The sequence below is a fragment of the Myripristis murdjan genome, chromosome 13, assembly GCF_902150065.1.
Source record: "Myripristis murdjan chromosome 13, fMyrMur1.1, whole genome shotgun sequence".
Lineage (NCBI taxonomy): Eukaryota > Metazoa > Chordata > Actinopteri > Holocentriformes > Holocentridae > Myripristis > Myripristis murdjan.
The window spans coordinates 17,388,725-17,409,263 of NC_043992.1; the positions used below are offsets into that span (position 1 = coordinate 17,388,725).

The following is a 20,539-nucleotide window of genomic DNA, read 5'->3' on the forward strand; positions in this document are numbered from 1 at the left end:
AGAAAGTGCACACCTCATTGCTACTCTAAATTGAGTTCAGAGACATTGTCAAGAAGCTGGCCTTGTGTGTGTGTGTGTGTGTGTAAGCAAATGACAGCATGCAAACAGTTTGAGTGAAAAAGAACTCAGTTTTGATTGAAACTTTCATGTTCTGTAAACACAGAACACATGTGGCCATTGTTAAATTATAACAACGGCGCAAAATACAAGAAACGTGAACGCACACGTACAAAGCAGTTAGCCTTAGCGCTGGCAATCAAACTATCCATTGTTGCTCTAATCCTAACAATGACACAGATACAGAAACCCACCCACATCAAACAACTAATGGACTGAGCCAATAGCTAACGCTGAGCCTACTCTCTAAACTCGCATATCCCTCTGTGGGTTTGATGTCTGTCTCGTAAATTAAACCTGTCTTAAGGATCACTCTCCATGTGTTCGGAGCCAAGACCAGAGCCGCACATGGTGTTTCTGATTCCATGACGCAATGGAGCATGGAAGGGGTACAGTTGCAGTGTGAGGGATACCAGCTGTGTGTGTGCGTGCATTGAGTATTGTACATGTATACACACGCACAGTTACCCTTGAAAGTTCCTCTATTTGCGTGTGTACGTGTTGTGTACGTGTCTGTGTAAGTGATAGGAGAGGACCAGGGACGCACAGCAGATACAGCATGAAAGAGAAAGCCTGTCTTTGAACCCTAACGAAGCAGGCCTCTCCACCTCCAAACCACATATGGATCCTGTCATCCTAACAGCCGCAATGAAGAGAAACTGTCAAAGTATGGTAGGCTAGTTTGTGTCTGGTTACCGTGGGTACAGCTCAAAATGCGTTAAGCTTCTTCAAGGCGATCACTGAGATGCACTTGGTTTGTGCCAATGTGCATGACCGGTGTTAACAAAGAATCGACTCCAAACACGCAAAGGCATCTGTTTAAATCAAGCGCAACCACGGGTACAGTAAGTGGAAGCAGAGACGATGACCCCGGTTGCCTGTCATGGAGAGTGTGTGTGGAGCTGGCGTGACGAAGACCAGGGCAGAGTCCCAACCACCGTGTGGGGAGGGTGGACAGCATCATCTCCATACACACCAAAGTGGGACTGACACGGCACTTTGATCCCGGGAAACACAAGTGCACGCATGGACGCAAACACACATGAGAGCACGTAGGGGCTCAACTGCTTCACCACGTCTTAAAAGTCTGTGCAGTGCAACTGTGCGCCCACTGTCAGTCCAGAAACTGTCAATCCGGACAGACGGTGGAGAGCAAATAGACAAACACACAGACAGACGTACATGCCATGCTCATCCCTGTGAAATCACCACAGTTAGTGTTTAAACTAGTGTTAATACGGTCAAAGAATTTTTGGACGAAAGACAGTTGTTGACTTCTGTGTTTTCCATGACAATGACAAAACAATGATGTTAACGAAAACAAAAATTAAGCCAACTGTTTTAAATTTATCCCCTGATGAAAATTGACAGCACGAAAATGTCAGAGGTAGACTAACAGACGAGTACAAATAAACATAAATTGGCCCACCTTTCACCATCAAGTCCGACAACCTAACAGACAACTAAACTGCTCTCATGGGAAGTGCGACAACATAGTATCCCTCTTGTAAATTTATAACCATAGCGACAATGCAGCTTTAATGGTCAACCCAGGAAGAAAATAATGTTTTCAAGCTTTTAATTTCCTCCCTAGGGAATACCAAGAGCGTCCAATTTCCTGATTTGACACATTAAACACCATTTTGGCAAAATTTTATAGATGATACTCCATATCATACTGCCATCCCAATCCTGTGAAGGCACCATGAAGCTGCGCCACAAACTATCCAGCTACAGAAACATTGAAGTGAAAAGAAGAGTCGCTGCTATGGAAACGATACACTATCTCATCAAGTGTCACTGGTGTAAACTGGCAGGTTTCAGAACTTGGCAGATCAGATGTACAGACTCTGTTTTGCAAGCAGTTGCAAGTTTCAAACACAAAGTTATTCAACTCATCTGGTTGGTGTAAACTCATCTGTAACGTACTGAAGCTCTAACAATCACATCAGTGAAGAAGAAAGCATTTCATCATGTTTACACCATAATGCAACATTAAGGTGATGAATCTTCTTCTTTTTTTTTTTAAATTTTTATAACTTTTTTAGTATAGTATCTGACTAAATAATGACTGACGAAGATTAGTTTAAGTGCTGCTGACTAAAACTTGACTTAGGCTAATGTAAAATTGTTAAAATCTGACTAAAACAAAAAAACGTATTTCAAGACATGACTGTAAATTATGACTGTCTAAATTAGCACTGATTTATACCTTATCTAGACAAACATCGGTATTCTGATAAAATAGCACTGTAATAACATATTCCTAAAAAACACTGTCATAACCAGCAGTGCAATGCCTGCCTGACAAGCTTTAGACGGTGTCCCTTGTGAGTTCATTACAGCCATTAGATGTTGCCATCATTAATTAACTCCCAGTCAGCTAAATTAGCCTAGCTAATCATAGAAATCTAATTTACAGAGCTAATTTGTTAGTTGTTCATCAACAGCTGGACACAAATCATTACAAAGCAGCCTCAGAACAGTCATTTCTGCCATGGCTATGGTCTTTACAAAGCTACTACTGAACACAGTAAAAGGCAGTTAGGGATAACAGAGCTTACAATCAGTCTAAGAGATATATTACAAATAAAATGTTTGGTTCCAAGAGGAATATCAAAGCTTAAAAAAAAAAAAAAAAAAAACAGTTGCCAAAAATTCACCTCACAGAAACATTTCATATCATGATTTCATTTCTTGTCGGTGAGCATGGAAAAGAAGAATGATGAAGAATGTTGTGTTACAAGAGTACATCAGGCCTCATTTGCCATTCTCAGTTGACTCGGAATGACTTATCAATCTTGCTGTCTGCAACTCATCAATCAAATATTAACAAATGTGATTGAAGCAACATGCTGTTCACACCTGTTATCAAGTCTTGCTGTATCTCAGACATCAGTTGCAGAATCCTGTATTGGCTCAGATTCATGTGAAAAGGTTCACTGTTGAGCAAACATCACCCTTTCCTGGTTTGGTTTGTCAAATAGGCTAGTGATCAACAGAGCGAGCATAAACACAGTTAGGTCCATAAGAATTTGGCCTGTGACACAATAGTACAGTGCATACAACTCATAATTTTGCCCTTGTGCACCACCACAGTGGATTTGAAATGGAGTCATGAAGATGGCATTGAAGAGCAGACTTTCAACTTTAATTTTACGGGTTGAACAACAATATGGCATTAACCGTTTAGCAATTACAACCAGCTTTGTACATTGTAACCCCATCTTCAGAGACTCAAAAGTAATTGGACTCTTGACGAAAAAGCAGTTCCATGGCCGGGTGTGGCATTTTCCCTCGTTATTCCATGACAAATTAAGAAAATAAAAAGGTCTGGAGTTTATTTCAAGTGTTTACATTTGCATTTGGTAGCTGTTTATCAGAGCCCTTCAAATGTGATCAAAAGAAGTGGCTATGCAGGTGAAGGAGGCCAACATCAGGCTCAAATAGCAAAAGCATTGGTAAGCTCAGCAAGACCAAAAGGCCTGGAAGACCACAGAAGACATCTAAGACATGACCAAAGAATTCTTTCCTTGGTGAGGAAAAACCCATTCACAAGGTCTAGTGAAGTCAAAAACACCCATGAGGAGGTAGGTGTATCATTGCCCAAACCTACAGTCAAGAGACATTTGCGAGAAAATAAATACAGAGGGTATACAGCAAGGTGCAAACCACTGGTGTCACTCAAGAACAGGAAGGCCAGATTACAAAAAAAAACCCAAAACAAAACACTGAAAAAGCCTGCCCAATTCTGGAACAGGGTTCTTTGGACAGATGAAACAAAGATTAACTTGTACCAGAGTGATGGGAAGAGAAAAAGGAACAGCTCATGACCCAAAGTATAGTACATCATCTGTCCAGCATGGTGGACGCAGTGTTATGGCATGGGCATGTATGGCTGCCAGTGGAACTGGCCCACCAGTGTTTATTAGGCCCGAGCTCTCCATCGGAGAGAGGGCCTATTGTTGATGATGTGACTGCTGATGGTAGTAGCAGGATGAATTCTGATGTTTATAGGGCTATACTACCTGCTTGGAGTCAACCAAACGCCACAAAACTGACAGGACGGCGTTTCACAGTGCAGATGGACAATGACACAAAACCCAAGAGTTAACGAAAACAAAGAAGTAGAATTTTCTTCATAGGCCAGGTAACACCTCAAACCTCAAACTCAGAGTTTGGTGACACTAGTGAGCCAGTTCCACTGGCAGTCAGACATGCCCATGCCATAACACTGCCTACCACAGTTCACTGCTGTTGCATTAATGCCTCTACCACTGCTGTCCTCGCTGACCTGCTTCCTCCTCACTTCTTTCACAAGAGATCTCTGAATGACCTGATGGACGCCTTGGTTTAATAAAGATATCGGCATGCCAAAGCAGGTATGTAGGAGATTAGAACAAAACAGGCACAAAACTAGACTAGAAGTCTTCAGCCTCACTTGGCATGATAGCCTGGTAGACTATAAACTACAAACTCTCCACAGTCAAATCAATTTACAAATTGAAGATTATTCACTGGTGTAGAGATTAATCAGGCTGTTCACCCTCTAAATCAATTTGATTCTCTTTAGGCATGCTTTCCAAATTGGTGCACCCTGTCAAACCAGCATTCTGACTCCTTGACCCCCCTCCCTGTTAAACTTTACATAGAGCTCTTCCCAGTCCCCGGACCAATAATGCCCCATCTTCTAAATTTGCCAGTAAAATCTGATGTTTTACCACCTCTGCAAAATGGCAGAGGTAATAAAAGAGTCACATTTTGTCTCAACTACTGTAATGTTCAGTACTCTTGCCTGCCTGCCTCTAGTAATAAAAGTCTTCAGCTGGAACTACTGCCAGAATCAGGACCAGAACAAGGAACTTTGACCATATTATACCTGTCCTAGCTTCCCTTCATTGGCTCCCAATTCATGCCAATTTGTTAAGCATTAACAAATTAAGGATTGGGCTTAAGCATGGAGCTCTGGGACATTTACCCCCATTAACCCAAACTCAATGCTTGCTGGTGGTGGCTTCAGTGGACGAGCATTCCAACTGATTTAATCTCGCATGGCTGTGCTACTCACGGCTAATCGGGTTTCCAATAACACATGCATACACTTACTTACTCATTGTCTGTGCCTCTCTCTCCCTCTCTTTCACACACACACACACACACACACACACACACACACACACACACACACACACACACAGTCCTAAACATCTCATCCCGTCCCCCCTCAACCTCATCATCCCTCCCCTTCATCCCCCTCGTCCTGGCTGCTGCAGGGGGTTTGTGGCTGGTCATCGTCCTGTGCTGCTATGGCTGTGTCGCCTGCCTCGACTGATGCCCCCTACTGCTTTTGTTGTCTTTATTTTTTCTGATAGTGTGTTTTCTTTTGTATTATGACTGCACTGTTTATAATTTTCCCACTGGGTCGGCACCTATAGCACATCTGTCCGGCCATGAAGGCCTCTATGTCGTCCTTCTAAAGATTGTTTCCCTTTTACCCTATAAGTACTAAGTCAGGAGGTGTTGTCTGGTTTTGTTTGTTGTGTACTTCTGGGCCTGTAAAAACCTTTGAGACTGTAGAAAAACAGTAATCTGGGCACTAAACAAACTTGAACTTGAAGCTTCACTCTTCGTCGGGTGGAAGATATCTCAATCATGATATACCATAGAATAGAATAGAATAGAATAGATCTTCGTCCACCAGGGTGGAAATGTATTCAGCTCACCAAACACAAGAAACAACAACATAAAGACAGACACGCACTGAGCAAAAAAAAAAAACAAAGACAAGCCACATTACACAACAAATCATATCAATGTCTGGTGGCGCAAATCTCATCAGTCACTATTGTGTTGGCTAGAGACGGGAGTGACGTGCATGCAGCGAGACACAGACACCAACCTCTCACACACATAGAGGAGAAAGGTTTAGTAACAGTGTTAAGTCAGTGCTGTGCAAGATGGCATGTTGACTCTTGTGCTGACAATTCTTTAACAGTGGCAATGATGTGTCCCTGAACGATTTTGCTCTCCCTTTCCCTAGCTGTTCTCTTGACACGACAGAACCCTCCATCACCACTGACCGTGGCAGAGTTGTGTTTCACAAAACAAACCACTTCCAGGTGGACAAACAAACAGACTGACAGCCCTCTGCCCCCCACCCTGCCCTACGTGCAGTGGGTGCAGCCTTTACTGTTGCACAACCTATGTTTTTGTGTGTGCGCTAGTGTGTGTGTGTGTGTGTGTGTGTGTGTGTGTGTGTGTGTGTGTTGACGGCTGGGCGTCCATGCTAGAGGTGCTGTGAGATACTGGGTTGTTTAAACAAGCAGATACCCTGCAGCACAATACAATCAAACAGCTCTCAACAAAGGCTGCTTAACCAGACCCCTTTACTGTATGTAACATTCTCAATGGGAGACTGATTGACTGACTGGCCCCACACACACACACATACACACTCCATAACACACACAGGAAGTATGCATACGCACCTAGTGTAAGCTGGCAAAGCCACAAAAAACAGACACAGTGGACACAATATGTTATGTTGCTGTACGCATGCATGAACATGCACAGAGAAGGCCACTGACAATACCACGTGTTGTATGTGTATGAGTGTGTGTGTATATGTGTGTGTCTATAAATGCACATGGTCACATTTTTCTTTAGCGTGCTTTGTGTTATGTTATTGTTTTGGAGGTGAAACTGTCAGCCAGATGCTCTGTGATAAGGATCTTGTTTGTGGAACAGTCTATCTTCAGCTTTGTGAGATATGAGACTGCGCGCACTGAATATTTTATTCATTTCTTTTAAGTACACTCTAGTCCACAAACACACGCATACACACATGCACTCACGCTCACACATTAATACACACACATTACAGCATCTCAAGCTGTCATCAGGGTGCACTATACAACATATCATTTCAGTACACATTTTTAAACCTAGGCACTGTTATGTAATATTTCCTCAAAGTGATATGCTCAAGGAGGAAAAAAATGTGGGTGACTTATGGAATTGAAAGGCATATGTTGGATGTTTTGTAACTTATTGTGCTGAGGGGAAACTGACCTTAAGGAAAGAAGAACAAAAGGAATGAAGAATGGTTATGTACTAAAACCTTTGAAGCAAATTAGTTTCAGACAATTTTGCTGTGAAATGGGAATGGGCTGAAAATCAACAAATGGGAAATCATCACAGCAAGCTAGCATTTATGTCAAATTTCACTCATACATTATTAATAGTGTCAGTGCATCTTTGTAGAATATACCACCTAAGCTTCATGAATTAAATCTATAATCCACCCAAAAATTATCATTTCATCCTTTTCAGTATAACAACCTCATAGTCTAGTGTACCATCCTTCTCTACAGCTGAAACTGTACTGTGTGCTACACTGCATGAATGCACATAGTTAAAAAAAACACTAAAGGGAAAACATTCAAGTGATATGTGTAGTCTGGTCTCTTTCGTCAGCTGGACATATGGTTCTTTTGTTCTTTATGTGTCAGTGTGTCTTGTGTGTATTGTGTTACCATGCGAATTGAGTATGCCTCTGCACTGATGCCAAAAAGACACAATTCCTGTGCCTTTAATGTCCTTGTAAAATAAAGTTATTCTGATATTTAATAATAATGAAGTGTGTTGTATAAAACTGAAAACTGTTTTAAGGACAGGAGCTTGACTGACCAGCCGAAGGAACCCTCCAAGTGTTATTAAATAGCTCCCTCTTCTGGTGAAAATATAACAATTTGCCAAGTTAAAAAAATTAGACAAAAAGGGATAAACTGTGTGCACACATCTGAATACAAGAATACCTTTGTGAGCCAGTGCTCTTTCAAATTCATTCTCTGCATCTCAAAAATTGCCACAGAAACAAAATAGAAATGCAATGAACATTCAAACACGCCCCACATGCATAAAAGAGTCTACAGGAAAAAGTGGTGTCAGTCTCACCTCCTCTATCATGGTGTCCATGGCATCAGACAGTTCAGCTTTAGTAGAGTCACTGGCTACCATGTTCCTCAGTCGTAGGCAGTATTCTCTCAGCTGTAACCCACAGTCAGACACACACAACAGTCAGCACTACTTTATTGACTGAGGAAGCTTGAGCAAGTCAGCAGTATCGATGTGCACACACCTTGTGATTGAGGATGTCGTTCATTCTGCGTGAGGCCTCCGAGCTGTGCGACTCTGGGAAACATTTCTTTGGGATAACGCCATATTTTTCTGCAGATGGGGCAGCATAAAAAAATGTTTTATAAGCCAGTAAGACAAGTCTGATCTTCCCTAGCTTGTTTTGATGTGGTTATGAGGAGGAAGCTCTGTGGTTTATGGTGCAATATGTAAATTATAAAAAGAATGTCCTGCAAGGCCAAACTCTTACTTTCACTGGGTGCTAGTCAAGCACAGGAAATTCTGATTGCTTAAGTAAAAAAAAACAAAACAAAACAAAAAAAAAAACCTGCCGCACACCAACAAAGCTCATGAGCCACTTGATCAATATATTATTTATCTCTACTTACTTTCAATATGATCAAGTGGGTCTAGAGCTCTGTTTACTGATGTCAGCATTATGTAAAACTGTATTGAGTGAGTGAGGACCCTTCACTCAACTGAAAAAAGTGGAAAAAGCACATAATTGAATGGTTAATCTACATGGCTCTCATTGCCAGCATGACAGCACAGTACGGCCCGACTATATGCAAACTGACAAGCAACAAAATCTGTTCTCATTCAACTTCTATGGCAAGTGACTAATTTGCTGCATAAAGCATGCTGGGATACCTGGCTATGTGGACCAAGCTGGTGATGTAATAAGAGGGCAGGAATTTTAAAAATGTACAACCTGGAAATGACAAAGTGAGACTTGTGAAACTTTTGTCATAGTCGATAACCTATCCGTGTATTTTTTTTTTTCAGCAAATCTCTTAGTTACACTAATATACTGTTCATGTGAAGCAGCCATTTCATGTTGGTTTTGGTGATTTTTAAAGTAAAAACACTCACTTGAGGGGGGGGGTGGTAGAGAAGGAAGGAAAAACAAGTCAACACGCCCACAAACAACTGACATTGGTTATTATATAATTCAATGTAAATTTTTATGGCACTTTGGGAGGAAAAAAAAAACTTTTAAAGCCTGGCATAACATTGGGGATTAGGGTAAGAACTGACCAATAAGGTTCACCAGCATGTCCCACTGTCCACCGTCATTGGTTGGATTGGAAAGCAGGAACTGGACCAGACGCCCGTCCACTGGCTCGTTCCTCTGGGCTGTTTCCACACAGGCCTGAAGGAAGTAGTAACAACGCTCAATCTGCAGTAAAAAGAGGAAGAGAAGGGGGAGATATGGTGAGAACTGGGATCATCCTCCTCTTCTTGGCTGTAACAGCAGCTTTGTGGCTGGTCTTCATCCTGTGGTGCTGCTGCTACCGCCTACCTCGGGCAAGGCTTCCTGACGCTTTTGTCGTCTTATCTTGTCTGCTAACATGTTTTCCTTTGCATTAAGACTCTATTGTTCGTAATTTGCGCACAGGGTCAACACCTATTTCCTACCTGTCTGGCCATGAAGGGGTCTCCTCTTTCTGTGGCCCTTCTAAAGCTTTCTTATATGAACTGACATGATTGTATCAAGTGATAACACTTAAATGGCCCAAATGTGAGTCAGACACTGACAAATAATAGCCCATTGCTGCATGTAACAAAACACAACACACACTATATGACAGGAAAACAACACACAACAACACACACAAACACACACACATACAGTGTCCATGCTACAACACATAAAACAGCTGCCAGATTGTTAGAAAAATAATATATCAAACATCCAAACACAGGAACCACACAACCATATCACACTTGACATGTTTGTGGCCAATCAGCCAACTCCACAAGTGTTTCTTAACCACAAGCAAAAGCATCATTGTCCCTTTCTGAAAGCTTACAAAGACTAAAAAATAACTTCAATTATTTACTGTTTACATGTTCTAAAATATTTGTACAATGGAGAAACACAAAAGTCTCGATACAACTTTGTTGATTTCCTACAGGAAAATTAATTCCAGAATGGGAAAAAAGACTACATAATCAGATGAAGATGCCTACCCCAAAACATAAGAAGTTTCATTTAAAATATATGTGTCAAAAAACCTGAAACCATACAAGTGCCACACTACATCAGATCTGATTTTCTCTGATCTTTCTCTGATTTTCAGAAGCCAAGTTCTCCTGCCATGTGCCCACAAATGCAAGATTTCTGCATAGGTGATGAATCACAAAGTTACACTTAAAATTATGTGAATAGTGTGAATGTGATTATATATTCAAGATAAATGAAATGGTATCTTGCAAAAAAAATGGTCATTAATATGTACTGTCCTTTTTAAATAAATAAATAAAATTAATAAAAATAAAAAATTTGAACAAAATCCAGAGAGAGTATTTCAATGTTATAGTGATATGATAAATGCAACAAGCACAAAAATAAATGAGAAATTAATTAAAAAGGCATAAAATTTACAGCAAAAAATATAATCTTCCAGACATTCTTATCATTAATATACTAGAGAAAAAGAGAAAACAGCAAACATGAATGTGAATGATGAATGAGATGATGGTACAGATCAGGTGTGTGGCTCGAGCTTTACATCTTACCTTGTCCCAGAAAAAGAGATAGGACTGACTGAACTCAAACTCTTCTATGTTAAACTTCTTCATGAAGGGAAGTCGCATGACATTGAGGCACGAGAAGATCCAACATCTCCCTGCAAATGAAGAGAATGCATTAGCCAAATTTCTGACAAGCATGCAGGCAAGTGAAGGATTACCGCGTGTTTCTACAGACAAAACAAAGAAAGGCTGTTTTTGGCCTTTAGATCGTGTGAGAGGTGGCATGTCAGAGGCACAACCATCACTTCATTGAGAGGAAATACGAGCAAAATGCAGCTGGTAAATCCTGAACCCTGTGGCACAGAATCCATTTTTCCCAGATTCCCTGGCACAAGATGAATTCATTAACATAATCAACCACTTCCTGCTTCCTGGTTTTTTCAAAACCTTTTTTTTTTTGCTATCTGTCCAGCAAAGGCGGCTGTATCTTGCACCCATTGTATTTTGACTTCCGGGATTACACCTTTTGCACAGCATTTTGAAAAATTCTACCTATCTGGCTATGTTGCACAAAGGAAGGTAGTTTCTACCTGATTTCAGTGTGGCTTTCCCTCTGCAAGATAAGACTATGACTGTGAATATCGCTGAACAGGACAGTGCTGGGTCCTACCTGAGTTTTTCTGGTTGGTGATGGGCTTGCCCTCTGTGGGGATGGAATGCTGGAAGATGTGCACCGTGTCCTGGACAGTCTGCCGGTGCAGACACACCTCCAGCGGGTCAATGCAGGTGGACACATTCTGGGCCAGCAGGTAGCGAGGCTCGGCACGCAGCCGCTTGATAAAGGTGGTTACTTTCTCCTGACTCAAGCCTGGAAGCACACGTGAAGAGAAAGAAACAGACAAAGATGCAGAGAAGGAAAGATGGAAGGAAGGGAGAAGAAGAAGAAGAAGATGAGAACATTAGCTTGAGTTATGAGAGCTTTCAAAGCTGAACAGGCTAAGACAGAAAACTGCAACCAACATGAGACTTCCTGTACTCAGAGGAATTCCCCAATGTCCCAGTTCCCTTGAGTCTCCTGTGCACTTTAGGCTTATTCACTTCCCACTTAAGATGTGATTTATGAGCACTTGTATGCGCTCATATGTCACAATGATGCCTGGAAAACAGCAGATCAATAGTCATAAACTGACAACAGATGCTTTCGTGACTACTGCAACTGTATGATGCATCATTCCTCCCCACCATCCAATATGTACATCACAGGAGGAATAGCCTACATAGAACATCCAGCCCAATAAGAGACAGTTACAGTCTGAAAAAGAATGAATGATAGATTTGAGGAGAGAGAGGCAGAGGAAGTAAAGAAGGAAGGAGGCGAAGATGCTTGCCAACAGTACTATAACTGGGCACAGGAGGAGAAGAGGGCTGAGCTCCATCAGTGAAAGGAACCCACTGGAAGCTTATCCACTCCAACTCCATAGGGGGGAAAGTGGGGGTGCACACACACGCACACTGACAGAATCAAATTGGCATTGGTGTGCGGTTTGTAGCTCCATCAAATAATAGTGCACAGCAATTAAACATTGGGAGGGACATTGCCTAGTCATGCATGCTGCCTACAATTTGACCCCTCTCTCTCGCCTCCATTCTGTTATTTTCCATTGACAGAAAGTTGAAATGCACTGACCACTACACATTAGGACAGTGTCAAACTTGATTAACTGTCAAGCCCATATTCTCAGTGGAAAGCAGGAAGAAAAAAAAACAGAGCAAGCCTGAGGCAGGGAATATTTTAAGTGGCGTCTTGCATGGGATACGGCGCCAGCATGACACTGCTTTGCTTGTAGCACAACAGTTGTTGTTGTTTTTTTTTGACACTGATGAGTATGGGCAGAATTTGAAGAGGAGTACAAATGGATCATACATTTACCTAGATCTGAACAAAGCATTAACCTGCAACTTCAAAAACCACAGCAGTACAGACAAACACCACACAAGAGGGGTGTGCATCACAGGACACTGAGCCAAAAGCAGTTGATTGGTCAGGCTCTGTTTCTCTCTCATGTACAAAGTATGAAGGCATGAATGGTGAGGACAGAAAGCATCACACTGGCTTTCTATGGACTGGGGCCAAGTACATGGCAGCTAGGGTGACTTGCAAATTTACACATCAGCAGTTACACAACTGGCTTTTTTATTAGCTAAGCACTTTATTACGTCGTTATGTTGTGCATGGTCCAACCCACAACTGTGGACACACACTAGACCTGGTGCACATCTGTATCCTGCTTAATACAGTTTTCCAAAGCTACTATTATACCTCACAAGCATAAAGTACAGTTCTGCGTTCTTGATATGCACACTTTTCAATCATTCTCCTCACTTTTTTTTTTTAACACTGTTATACAATTGGTCATTTATAATACTAAGAATGCACATGTTGTTGCTGTTTTTAATCACTTATTATTATCGATCCTGGACATGGTTGTGCCTATCAATACTAAACTCAAGTCCCTGTTTCTTCTGTTTTTAACTTGTGTGTATATGCATGCGTTTAGCTCTTGCAACTGTTCTGTAATGTTGCTTTTGTTCTGCTGCTGTTGTTTGGAAATTTCTCACTGTGTTAACCGCTAAGTGTTTATTGCTCTATTTAAAATTAAAAAAAAATAAATAAATAAATAAATAAAAAAAATCATCATCATCATTATTATTATTATTATTATTATTATTATTGTTGTTGTTGTTGTTGTTGTTGTTGTTGTTGTTGTCATCGTTATTATTAAGCCTATCAAGCCTGAAACCTAAAAGTGGAGCCTGAGTGGACATTTACTATAGCTGACTAAAACACACAATCTGAACAATGTTCATTATAATGAGACTATCAAGATCGTAAGGTTATATAGGAAAGTTATGTGCTACAAAGGAAGACGTTTGGCTTACATAATCACACAACTCACATAGCTTGGTCTGAGACTCTAAGTCATAAAATCTAGGTTAGCCGAGAGCTGTGAAGGCTGACAAATGATTATCGTTAACTGACGTGGATTCAAAACGACGAGCTCAAATGACTTGTGCGGTCAAGGGTCACACAACAGTGGGAAAAAAAACCCTGGCCAAGTTCCTGAAAAACGGAGGAAGCCATTGTGCTTTCACCTCAAAGCTATATGTTGCAACACAGTGGGGGAAAAAGAAAAGATCACGCTAAAATGAGTCACTTTGATTTCAAGACTTTGACAGCTGTGAAGAGGAATTTCCAGTTCCATTCTCAAAGAGCTAAACAGGCTAAGTGGTGCCGATTCCCAGTTACTGTAGACCACACAAAGCTTCTCGCTTGAGACAAACCACGTATAAACTTGACTATTTTTAACAGCTGACATGTCACTACCATGCCGCCAAGCTGCTGCCATGAACTGTCAACCAAGCTGTGAAAATGACACCGCATCATGCTAGCAAGCTGACATGCTAACGCTAAGGATGCTAAGTTAGCCTGCCGCCGGCGAGCTAAAAACAAATACAGATTGCGCTCGGCTTGCTGGAGAAAAGAGACGAGCGGGAATGAAACAAAGCCAAAGTGGCATTCAACGTACCGGTGTCCATGTTTCCAAAGAGGGTTGGCGAGCGTTTTCTGTTTTCCTGAAAAGTTACCGGCTCTTTGTTTATCTCATTCGCCGACCGTCAGTCAGTGTGATCCGTGTCAAAACCCTGTGGAGTGATGCTGTTGCACTTCCGGTTATACTCTTCAAAATAAAATCCTTATATGTTGCAACTTTTTTTTTTTTTTTTTTTTTTTTTTGGAGTTAAGCCAAAGAACCAAGATCGAAAAAGAGAATATAGTGAACGAAATCGCTATAAATAAAATAAAATAAAATAAACCCTTTTACCCTAATGTTAATGTTTGTTTGTTATTTTCATTTTTGACTTATTTTGAAGGCAAGTCTTGTATTGTAGCGTTACTGAAGCTGCTGTCAGTCAGTCAAGTGGTCAAATGAGCATTATGGGCGGAAACAGGATATGGAAAATTCAAATTATTACAGGTTAAGTTGAGTTGAGTTATGTCGCAAAAATAATGAATAATATTGTTCAGTCCCCCACTGATGTAGCTGGTAACATAAACACGTCAAATCATACTGTAATCAGTATTATTTATTTATTAATTTATTTGAACTGTGTCAATGCAAATTTGCATAACAACATTTTGCTGGTTTACACAAGCACGAGGCTGATGATCTCTACTGCTATTTTTCGACTCCCATGCCTAGTAGAGCTTTTTAAAAATGAGCATTAAAAATGGAGTGCAATGGTGGAGTAACATGTCAAAATAAATTCAGATATATAGACTCTCTCTCTCTCTCTCTCTCTCTCACTCTCTCTCTCTCTCTCACACACACACACACACACACACACACACACACACACACACACACGTATAACACTATAAAGCCTGAACTATGAAAGAATTGGCAGTAATTTCCAATTTTTCGAAACTGAACCCTTTATTTAGTCCTATAACAAAATGAAAAAAAAAAGTCTTTGCACGATTTTTCTGTTGTGTCATATACGATAGTAGTACTTGAAGTGCCAATGGTATGGTCCAGGGTGAACTTGGGAAGTGTCCAAATGTATACAACAGTATTTTGGTCAAGTACTGATTAAACTGAAACGGAATGTGTTATTTGGTAACGTGTATCATATATGATGCAAATGGCTTTATAGGGATAATATATATACATTGGACATTGAAAAAGAGAATGAAAACTGCATCATAGTTTAGAAAAATGCATGCAAATATTATAGACAAAGGTTACAGATTCTCCAATGTTTTCATGCTAGGGAAACTGATACTTAATTGAACAGAATATAGTCCCAACAATCCACATATCGAAAGTTGTTTTGTTGGGAGGTAACAGTAAGCACTTTTATAAATTTTCATAATATGATCATCAAAATTATTCCTCATTTGAAAATGTACAGCTGTATTCTGCCAGGGAAAATCTTTCCACATGTTGCTACACGCTGTAATACTTTCTAACCGCACCCACAATGCAGAATATCCAGAAACTCCGTAGCCTTCCTGGCAGTCATTTCAACCAATCAGTAGTCTACAAAATGCATGTATCTGGAAGAAATATAAACAAAAGCATGCAAGCGAGCACAAAAAAACAAGGGAATATATACATTTTCTAATCTAGTCAAGTACACTTTTTTGGTTGTTCTCTTATTCGTAATGACTGTGGAATATTGTAAAATGAAACTACCTCCCTTCCTTACGGGAAGTTCATATTTCCACTTATGAGGTCATTGCGAAATTTTGAAAGATGTGGTTTTGTTTTTTCCCGACTATGAGTTATTATGTAGGCTTAGTAGTGTATGTGTGTGCGCCTGTGTGTGTGTGCCTGTGTGTGTGTGTGTGTGTGTGTGTGTGTGTTGCTTCCTTCCTTGCCTCCATCTGGACTGCTGCTGTGACAGGATAGCGGAAAGCCTTTCACTCTGTGGGAAAAAAAAAAAGACTTTAAAAGAGGAAAAGAAAGTGAGAGAAACAGCGAGCTGCTGAGTTTGAACGGCTGAAGAGTTTGAACCCGCACTGGTGTTGCCCAGGAAAGCTCCACTGTACTTCATTGTCTCGGTTGCTGTCTTGAAAAGCCATGACAAAGGCTTAAACTGCTTTAAAAAGAGATCAGTGATGAAAACCAACCAACATTAACAGACATGCATGGCTTTCTCTTTATTGCCTTCAGCTGCCTCTGGATTCTTCCTGGTAAGTAAAATCTATGACGTATTTATAAACGTGCTCTCATTCAGGATTTCAGTTCATGATTTTGACTCTGGCCTCATTTGAAATCCCATTAAATGTCTCAGATCCTTGGAAACTTGAATGTGGCCTTTCATATAAAAACTGTGTGTGCGGTTCAGCATACTCGGGTGGCCATACTGTGTGGAGCTGGAGCTGGAGTGATGCAAACTGTTTTATGCAAACTGTCCTCTTCTGAAATCGAGATGAAGCCATGAACATAATTCCAAAACATAAAAAAATTTGTTTCAGTGTCAAAAAAAATGTGCTATATTATATTCTGGAAGAAACTGTTTTTGTCCATCTCTCTATAGTTTCAGGCTAAATAATATATTGTTGTGTAAAATCAATCTGTGAACAATAATTATAATAACAATAATCATGAATAGTCTGTATTGTGTTTTATATAGCTTGGGTAAAATCTGTTGTTTTTAAGTGCATGTTGCTCATTTAGGTTATGTCAGCCAGTGTGATCAAGGCATGTGGATGGTTTCCTTGATTACACTGTCAGATCCTGAAATCATCTAACTGGATTCATAAGTGCAGAAAACACAATATAATTGAAAATGTCATTACTAGATTCTAAGATTTGGCATACCTTTTTTAAAAAAAAAAAGACATGTATCTTGTTCCACTCTTTTTGTTTTTGCTGAGACTTAACACACAATAAGCCGGTGTTCCTCTTTCAGGTGTACATAGTAAAGAATGTTATCAGACGGTGCTGGCAAGACGTTATACATATTATGTACCAGAGGGGGGCAGTCAGTCACTGTCCTGTGTGGTGCAGCACTGTGGAGAAGAGGACTGGACGGGGGAGTGGGTCTGGAGAAACTCATCAGAGGTTGATGTCAGCATCTTAAAACCCACTCTGAGGCACCATCTGTCCAATGAGACTCTCTCAGCCAATAAAACCCATCTGTCTCTCAAACTGATGAGAGTCAACCAATCAGACGAGGGTTATTATGGATGCAAAGTCACATGGGGTAATGGGGCCAGAGACCAGGGACATATGACATACGTGAACATCACCTCAGGTAAAATCATATAAACAACAGTCATGTTTGTTAAGGAAATTCATACTTTCATAAGCAAATCAGCATTAAATTGGTCAAAAAGCCATGACATTCACAGTCATAAATTCTCATTAATGTTTGAAATTACTGTTTTTTTTTTTTGTTTGTTTTTTTTAATGTTTACATATGGTGTGATTGCAAAGTCCCTTTTACACTAGCCATTATTCCAAAGTCCTAAAAACACACAGTGATAAGTCTCCAGTATGAGTCTCTAATTTGGGAAAAAGATGCATGAGATTAGGTTAATGTAACACAGTGTGTGGTTAGCGCAGTTAGTGTTATGGCTACTGTAATCATTATGTAAAAAATTGCATGTACTTTCTGTGCAAGCATGTGTGTGAGTGTATGTGTTGGTGTGTGCTTGTGTGTGGTTTTGTGTCTGCAAATCTACACTCATTATGCAAGACTGCATAATAAGGATTGTACATTGAATGTCCTTTTAAGCAGTCAAACTGCATGTGTTTATATAATTTATATTCTATCTCAAATTTGTCCAAACTCTCTCTCTTACTCCTTTGCCCTCATCACCCAGCTGTGCCCTCTGAGAGAAGCATACTGATCAGGGTCTTGGTCTGTGTGGGTGCCTCTCTTTGTTTTCCTGTTATTCTGGGATTGGCTCGTTGTTTGAGTTCAGAGGTCAAACCACAGTCACTTCCCATGACTCTGCCCACAAATCAACCACAGCCGAAACCGCGAGCCGCATGCAGATCACAACCACGCTCAGGTCCAAAGCCTCCACCTCGACGTCCACGACCACAAAAACAGAGCTCTTCTGCTGGTAAAGGTCTGTCTTGTGCTCAGCTAGTATGGCTGTAAACACTGTAAACATGCTGCATAAATAGTGCTTATCTGCATATAACTCACATATAAATTAATATTGGCTTTGTTGCTGGTGCGATGTGTAAGAAAAAAGACATTTTTTCTAGTCGTATATGTTATCATTTTTTGTTTTTCTTTCATTTACAGCTACCCCCAAGTCCAAGCAACCTAAAGAGGTGAGGCAACTCTGATTAATGCTTTATGAATATCCTGTTTCAGCACAGGCTGCCCTTTGCAGTGCCCTCAACACTGTGTTTCCTCAAGCTAGTCTTGAACTTGTCTTTCTGTTAATGCAAACAGTCCTTTCCTGAGAAGGCAGATTGAAAAATGAACATGAATTATGGATTGTGACCTGCAGTGTTTTCAGTAATTCTGTGTTTCTCTGACTTTACATTAACTTTAGTTCGCCATTGTGTTGCAGCTAGTGTATGCAGCTCTTTCCCAGGATGCTCTGGAGCAGCAGCGAGCCACTAGAGAGCCTCCACAGGCTACTGTCTACTCATCACTCCAGTTCTCTTGACTGCGAGCAATGCAACGTGGAGGAGAGACACTGGATAAATTATGTGATGTTTTTGCAAGGAGTAATTTCTTTTTATGTGATACTGACTGATCTTTGAGAAAGAAACTTATCTTTTTGTCTCCATGAGAAATCCTACACGCAGAAGACAAACATTTCTTCGGACTACATATCAAAGTGGAAGTAGTGTGTTTGTGTATCTTAAAGCAAAAAGAAGCACATAAAAGTCCTTATGGTGTTTTGCATAACTCACAGGAAGCAGATGGTAGCAGCTACACAGAGAGGAATCTCATGACTTTGACTGTGATTTCAAGTAATGCTGATTCTAAAGAAATTATTAGATTTTTTAAAAATTTTATTTTAGCAATAAAAATGGTGATGTAAATTTAAGGCTACATTGGTTTGTTTGGACAAATTAACAACTTTCAGCATGTATATGCATTTAACACACACACACACACACACACATATGTATGTATGCTGTCTCTGCAATAATATGGACACCAATTAAAAAAATCACCTGAGATTTTAAAACAGGGAGAAACAAATAAATGACACAAAATACAACATTTTATTTCAGAATAAATTCTCAATGGCACATTACATAACGAAATATACATATACATATCTAGACTTCTTTTAAATTATTATATTTCCTTTAATCATTTCATCTTAATAATTAGCGTACTCTGCAGTTACATTATTTTACATGACATCAATGCAAAAGAAGTTGTAATTTAATAAATTAAGCATATTAACAGAGAAAAGGCTGCAGGGCATTTTAGGCGATACCCGCTACAAACTAAAAGACCTCTGACTTTATGCCTCTGCCTGGATTCATCTCCTTCCCTGCTTCCCTTCCTTGAGGTAATCACTGATCTATGATAACAAAACGGGTGTAAGAGTGTATTCATTTACACATCTGTTTCGAGTCCAGTTAGATCGGATTGGTTCTTCTCAAGTTCTCAAGGGAAGTCAGGTGAAGAGCATCTAAACAGTCTCTTGGCCAACTCTGAGTTTCACACAACAGCACTTCACTCACTAGGAAACCGCCTTCCCAGCAACAGAAAGGCTTCTCTGTACAGTTATAGTACATCGACATTCTCCTAAAGACCAGCCGGCTTCATTATTTGGTCACATAGGAAAGACATCTGCTTGTCTTTAAGCTTTTATTTGCTGAATGCACTCAAACTATGCTCTACTAACTCTTGCTTGTATAGCTTGGAGGTTAATATAATGGTACAGCTGAGAACTAGAGTACGACCTGTTGTGCTTCTTAGCGACTGGCTTTGAAATCGACTTCTAACAGACCTTGAAATAACAAGTAACAAAGCGTGAAATCAATATTAGAAAATAAGCTCCAAAGTTCACATTCAAAGTATTTTGGCCGACAATGTAATTTCATTTTTACTGGAAAAAAAAAATTTTTCAAGTCATCCGTTCACATGCCGGGTCATAAAAACAGCTGAACTATTGAAACCTCAAACGTTCTGCTGAACATAAGCACAACGTACACTAAGCTAGCAAGCTTCAATGGGAGGTATCAGTAGGTGAAATGTTTTCAGTAAGTGCAACGTCTATTTTCAGCGAATGTGGGTGCTGACCGACTAC

The 20,539-nt window shown here is 40.2% G+C and overlaps 2 protein-coding genes across 3 annotated transcripts in view; one reads left to right on the plus strand and one right to left on the minus strand.

Moving 5' to 3' along the window:
- The window catches only part of blmh (bleomycin hydrolase), a 30,398-nt gene extending 15,946 nt beyond the window's left edge, over nt 1-14,452 (minus strand). The window contains exons 1-6 of the mRNA XM_030067758.1: nt 14,319-14,452; nt 11,402-11,599; nt 10,777-10,886; nt 9,292-9,433; nt 8,258-8,346; nt 8,074-8,166 (exon numbers count right to left, since the gene is read on the minus strand). Of these exons, the coding sequence (XP_029923618.1) occupies nt 8,074-8,166; nt 8,258-8,346; nt 9,292-9,433; nt 10,777-10,886; nt 11,402-11,599; nt 14,319-14,328 (642 nt within the window). The 5' untranslated portion in view covers nt 14,329-14,452. The remainder of the gene's footprint in view (nt 1-8,073; nt 8,167-8,257; nt 8,347-9,291; nt 9,434-10,776; nt 10,887-11,401; nt 11,600-14,318) is intronic.
- A 1,731-nt stretch (nt 14,453-16,183) lies between these two features.
- Nucleotides 16,184-19,395, plus strand: LOC115370791 (uncharacterized). Of its 2 annotated transcripts, none has more exons than XM_030067963.1 (5): nt 16,184-16,486; nt 17,209-17,553; nt 18,125-18,376; nt 18,559-18,587; nt 18,833-19,395. In XM_030067963.1, the coding sequence occupies exons 1-5, from the start codon at nt 16,438-16,440 to the stop codon at nt 18,929-18,931; spliced, it is 774 nt and encodes a 257-aa protein (XP_029923823.1). In that variant the 5' UTR covers nt 16,184-16,437; the 3' UTR covers nt 18,932-19,395. The 2 variants fall into 2 exon arrangements, with proteins under 2 accessions (XP_029923823.1, XP_029923824.1); XM_030067964.1 differs by having other exon boundaries at nt 18,125-18,370.
- The last annotated feature ends 1,144 nt before the right edge of the window (nt 19,396-20,539 follow it).

Coding starts and splice junctions, on each gene's coding strand:
- LOC115370791 (XM_030067963.1), top strand. CDS start 16,438: ATGCATGGCTTTCTCTTTATTGCCTTCAGCTGCCTCTGGATTCTTCCT. Junction 18,377..18,558: donor GAGCTCTTCTGCTGGTAAAG/GTCTGTCTTGTG, acceptor TTTCATTTACAG/CTACCCCCAAGTCCAAGCAA. Junction 18,588..18,832: donor AGTCCAAGCAACCTAAAGAG/GTGAGGCAACTC, acceptor ATTGTGTTGCAG/CTAGTGTATGCAGCTCTTTC.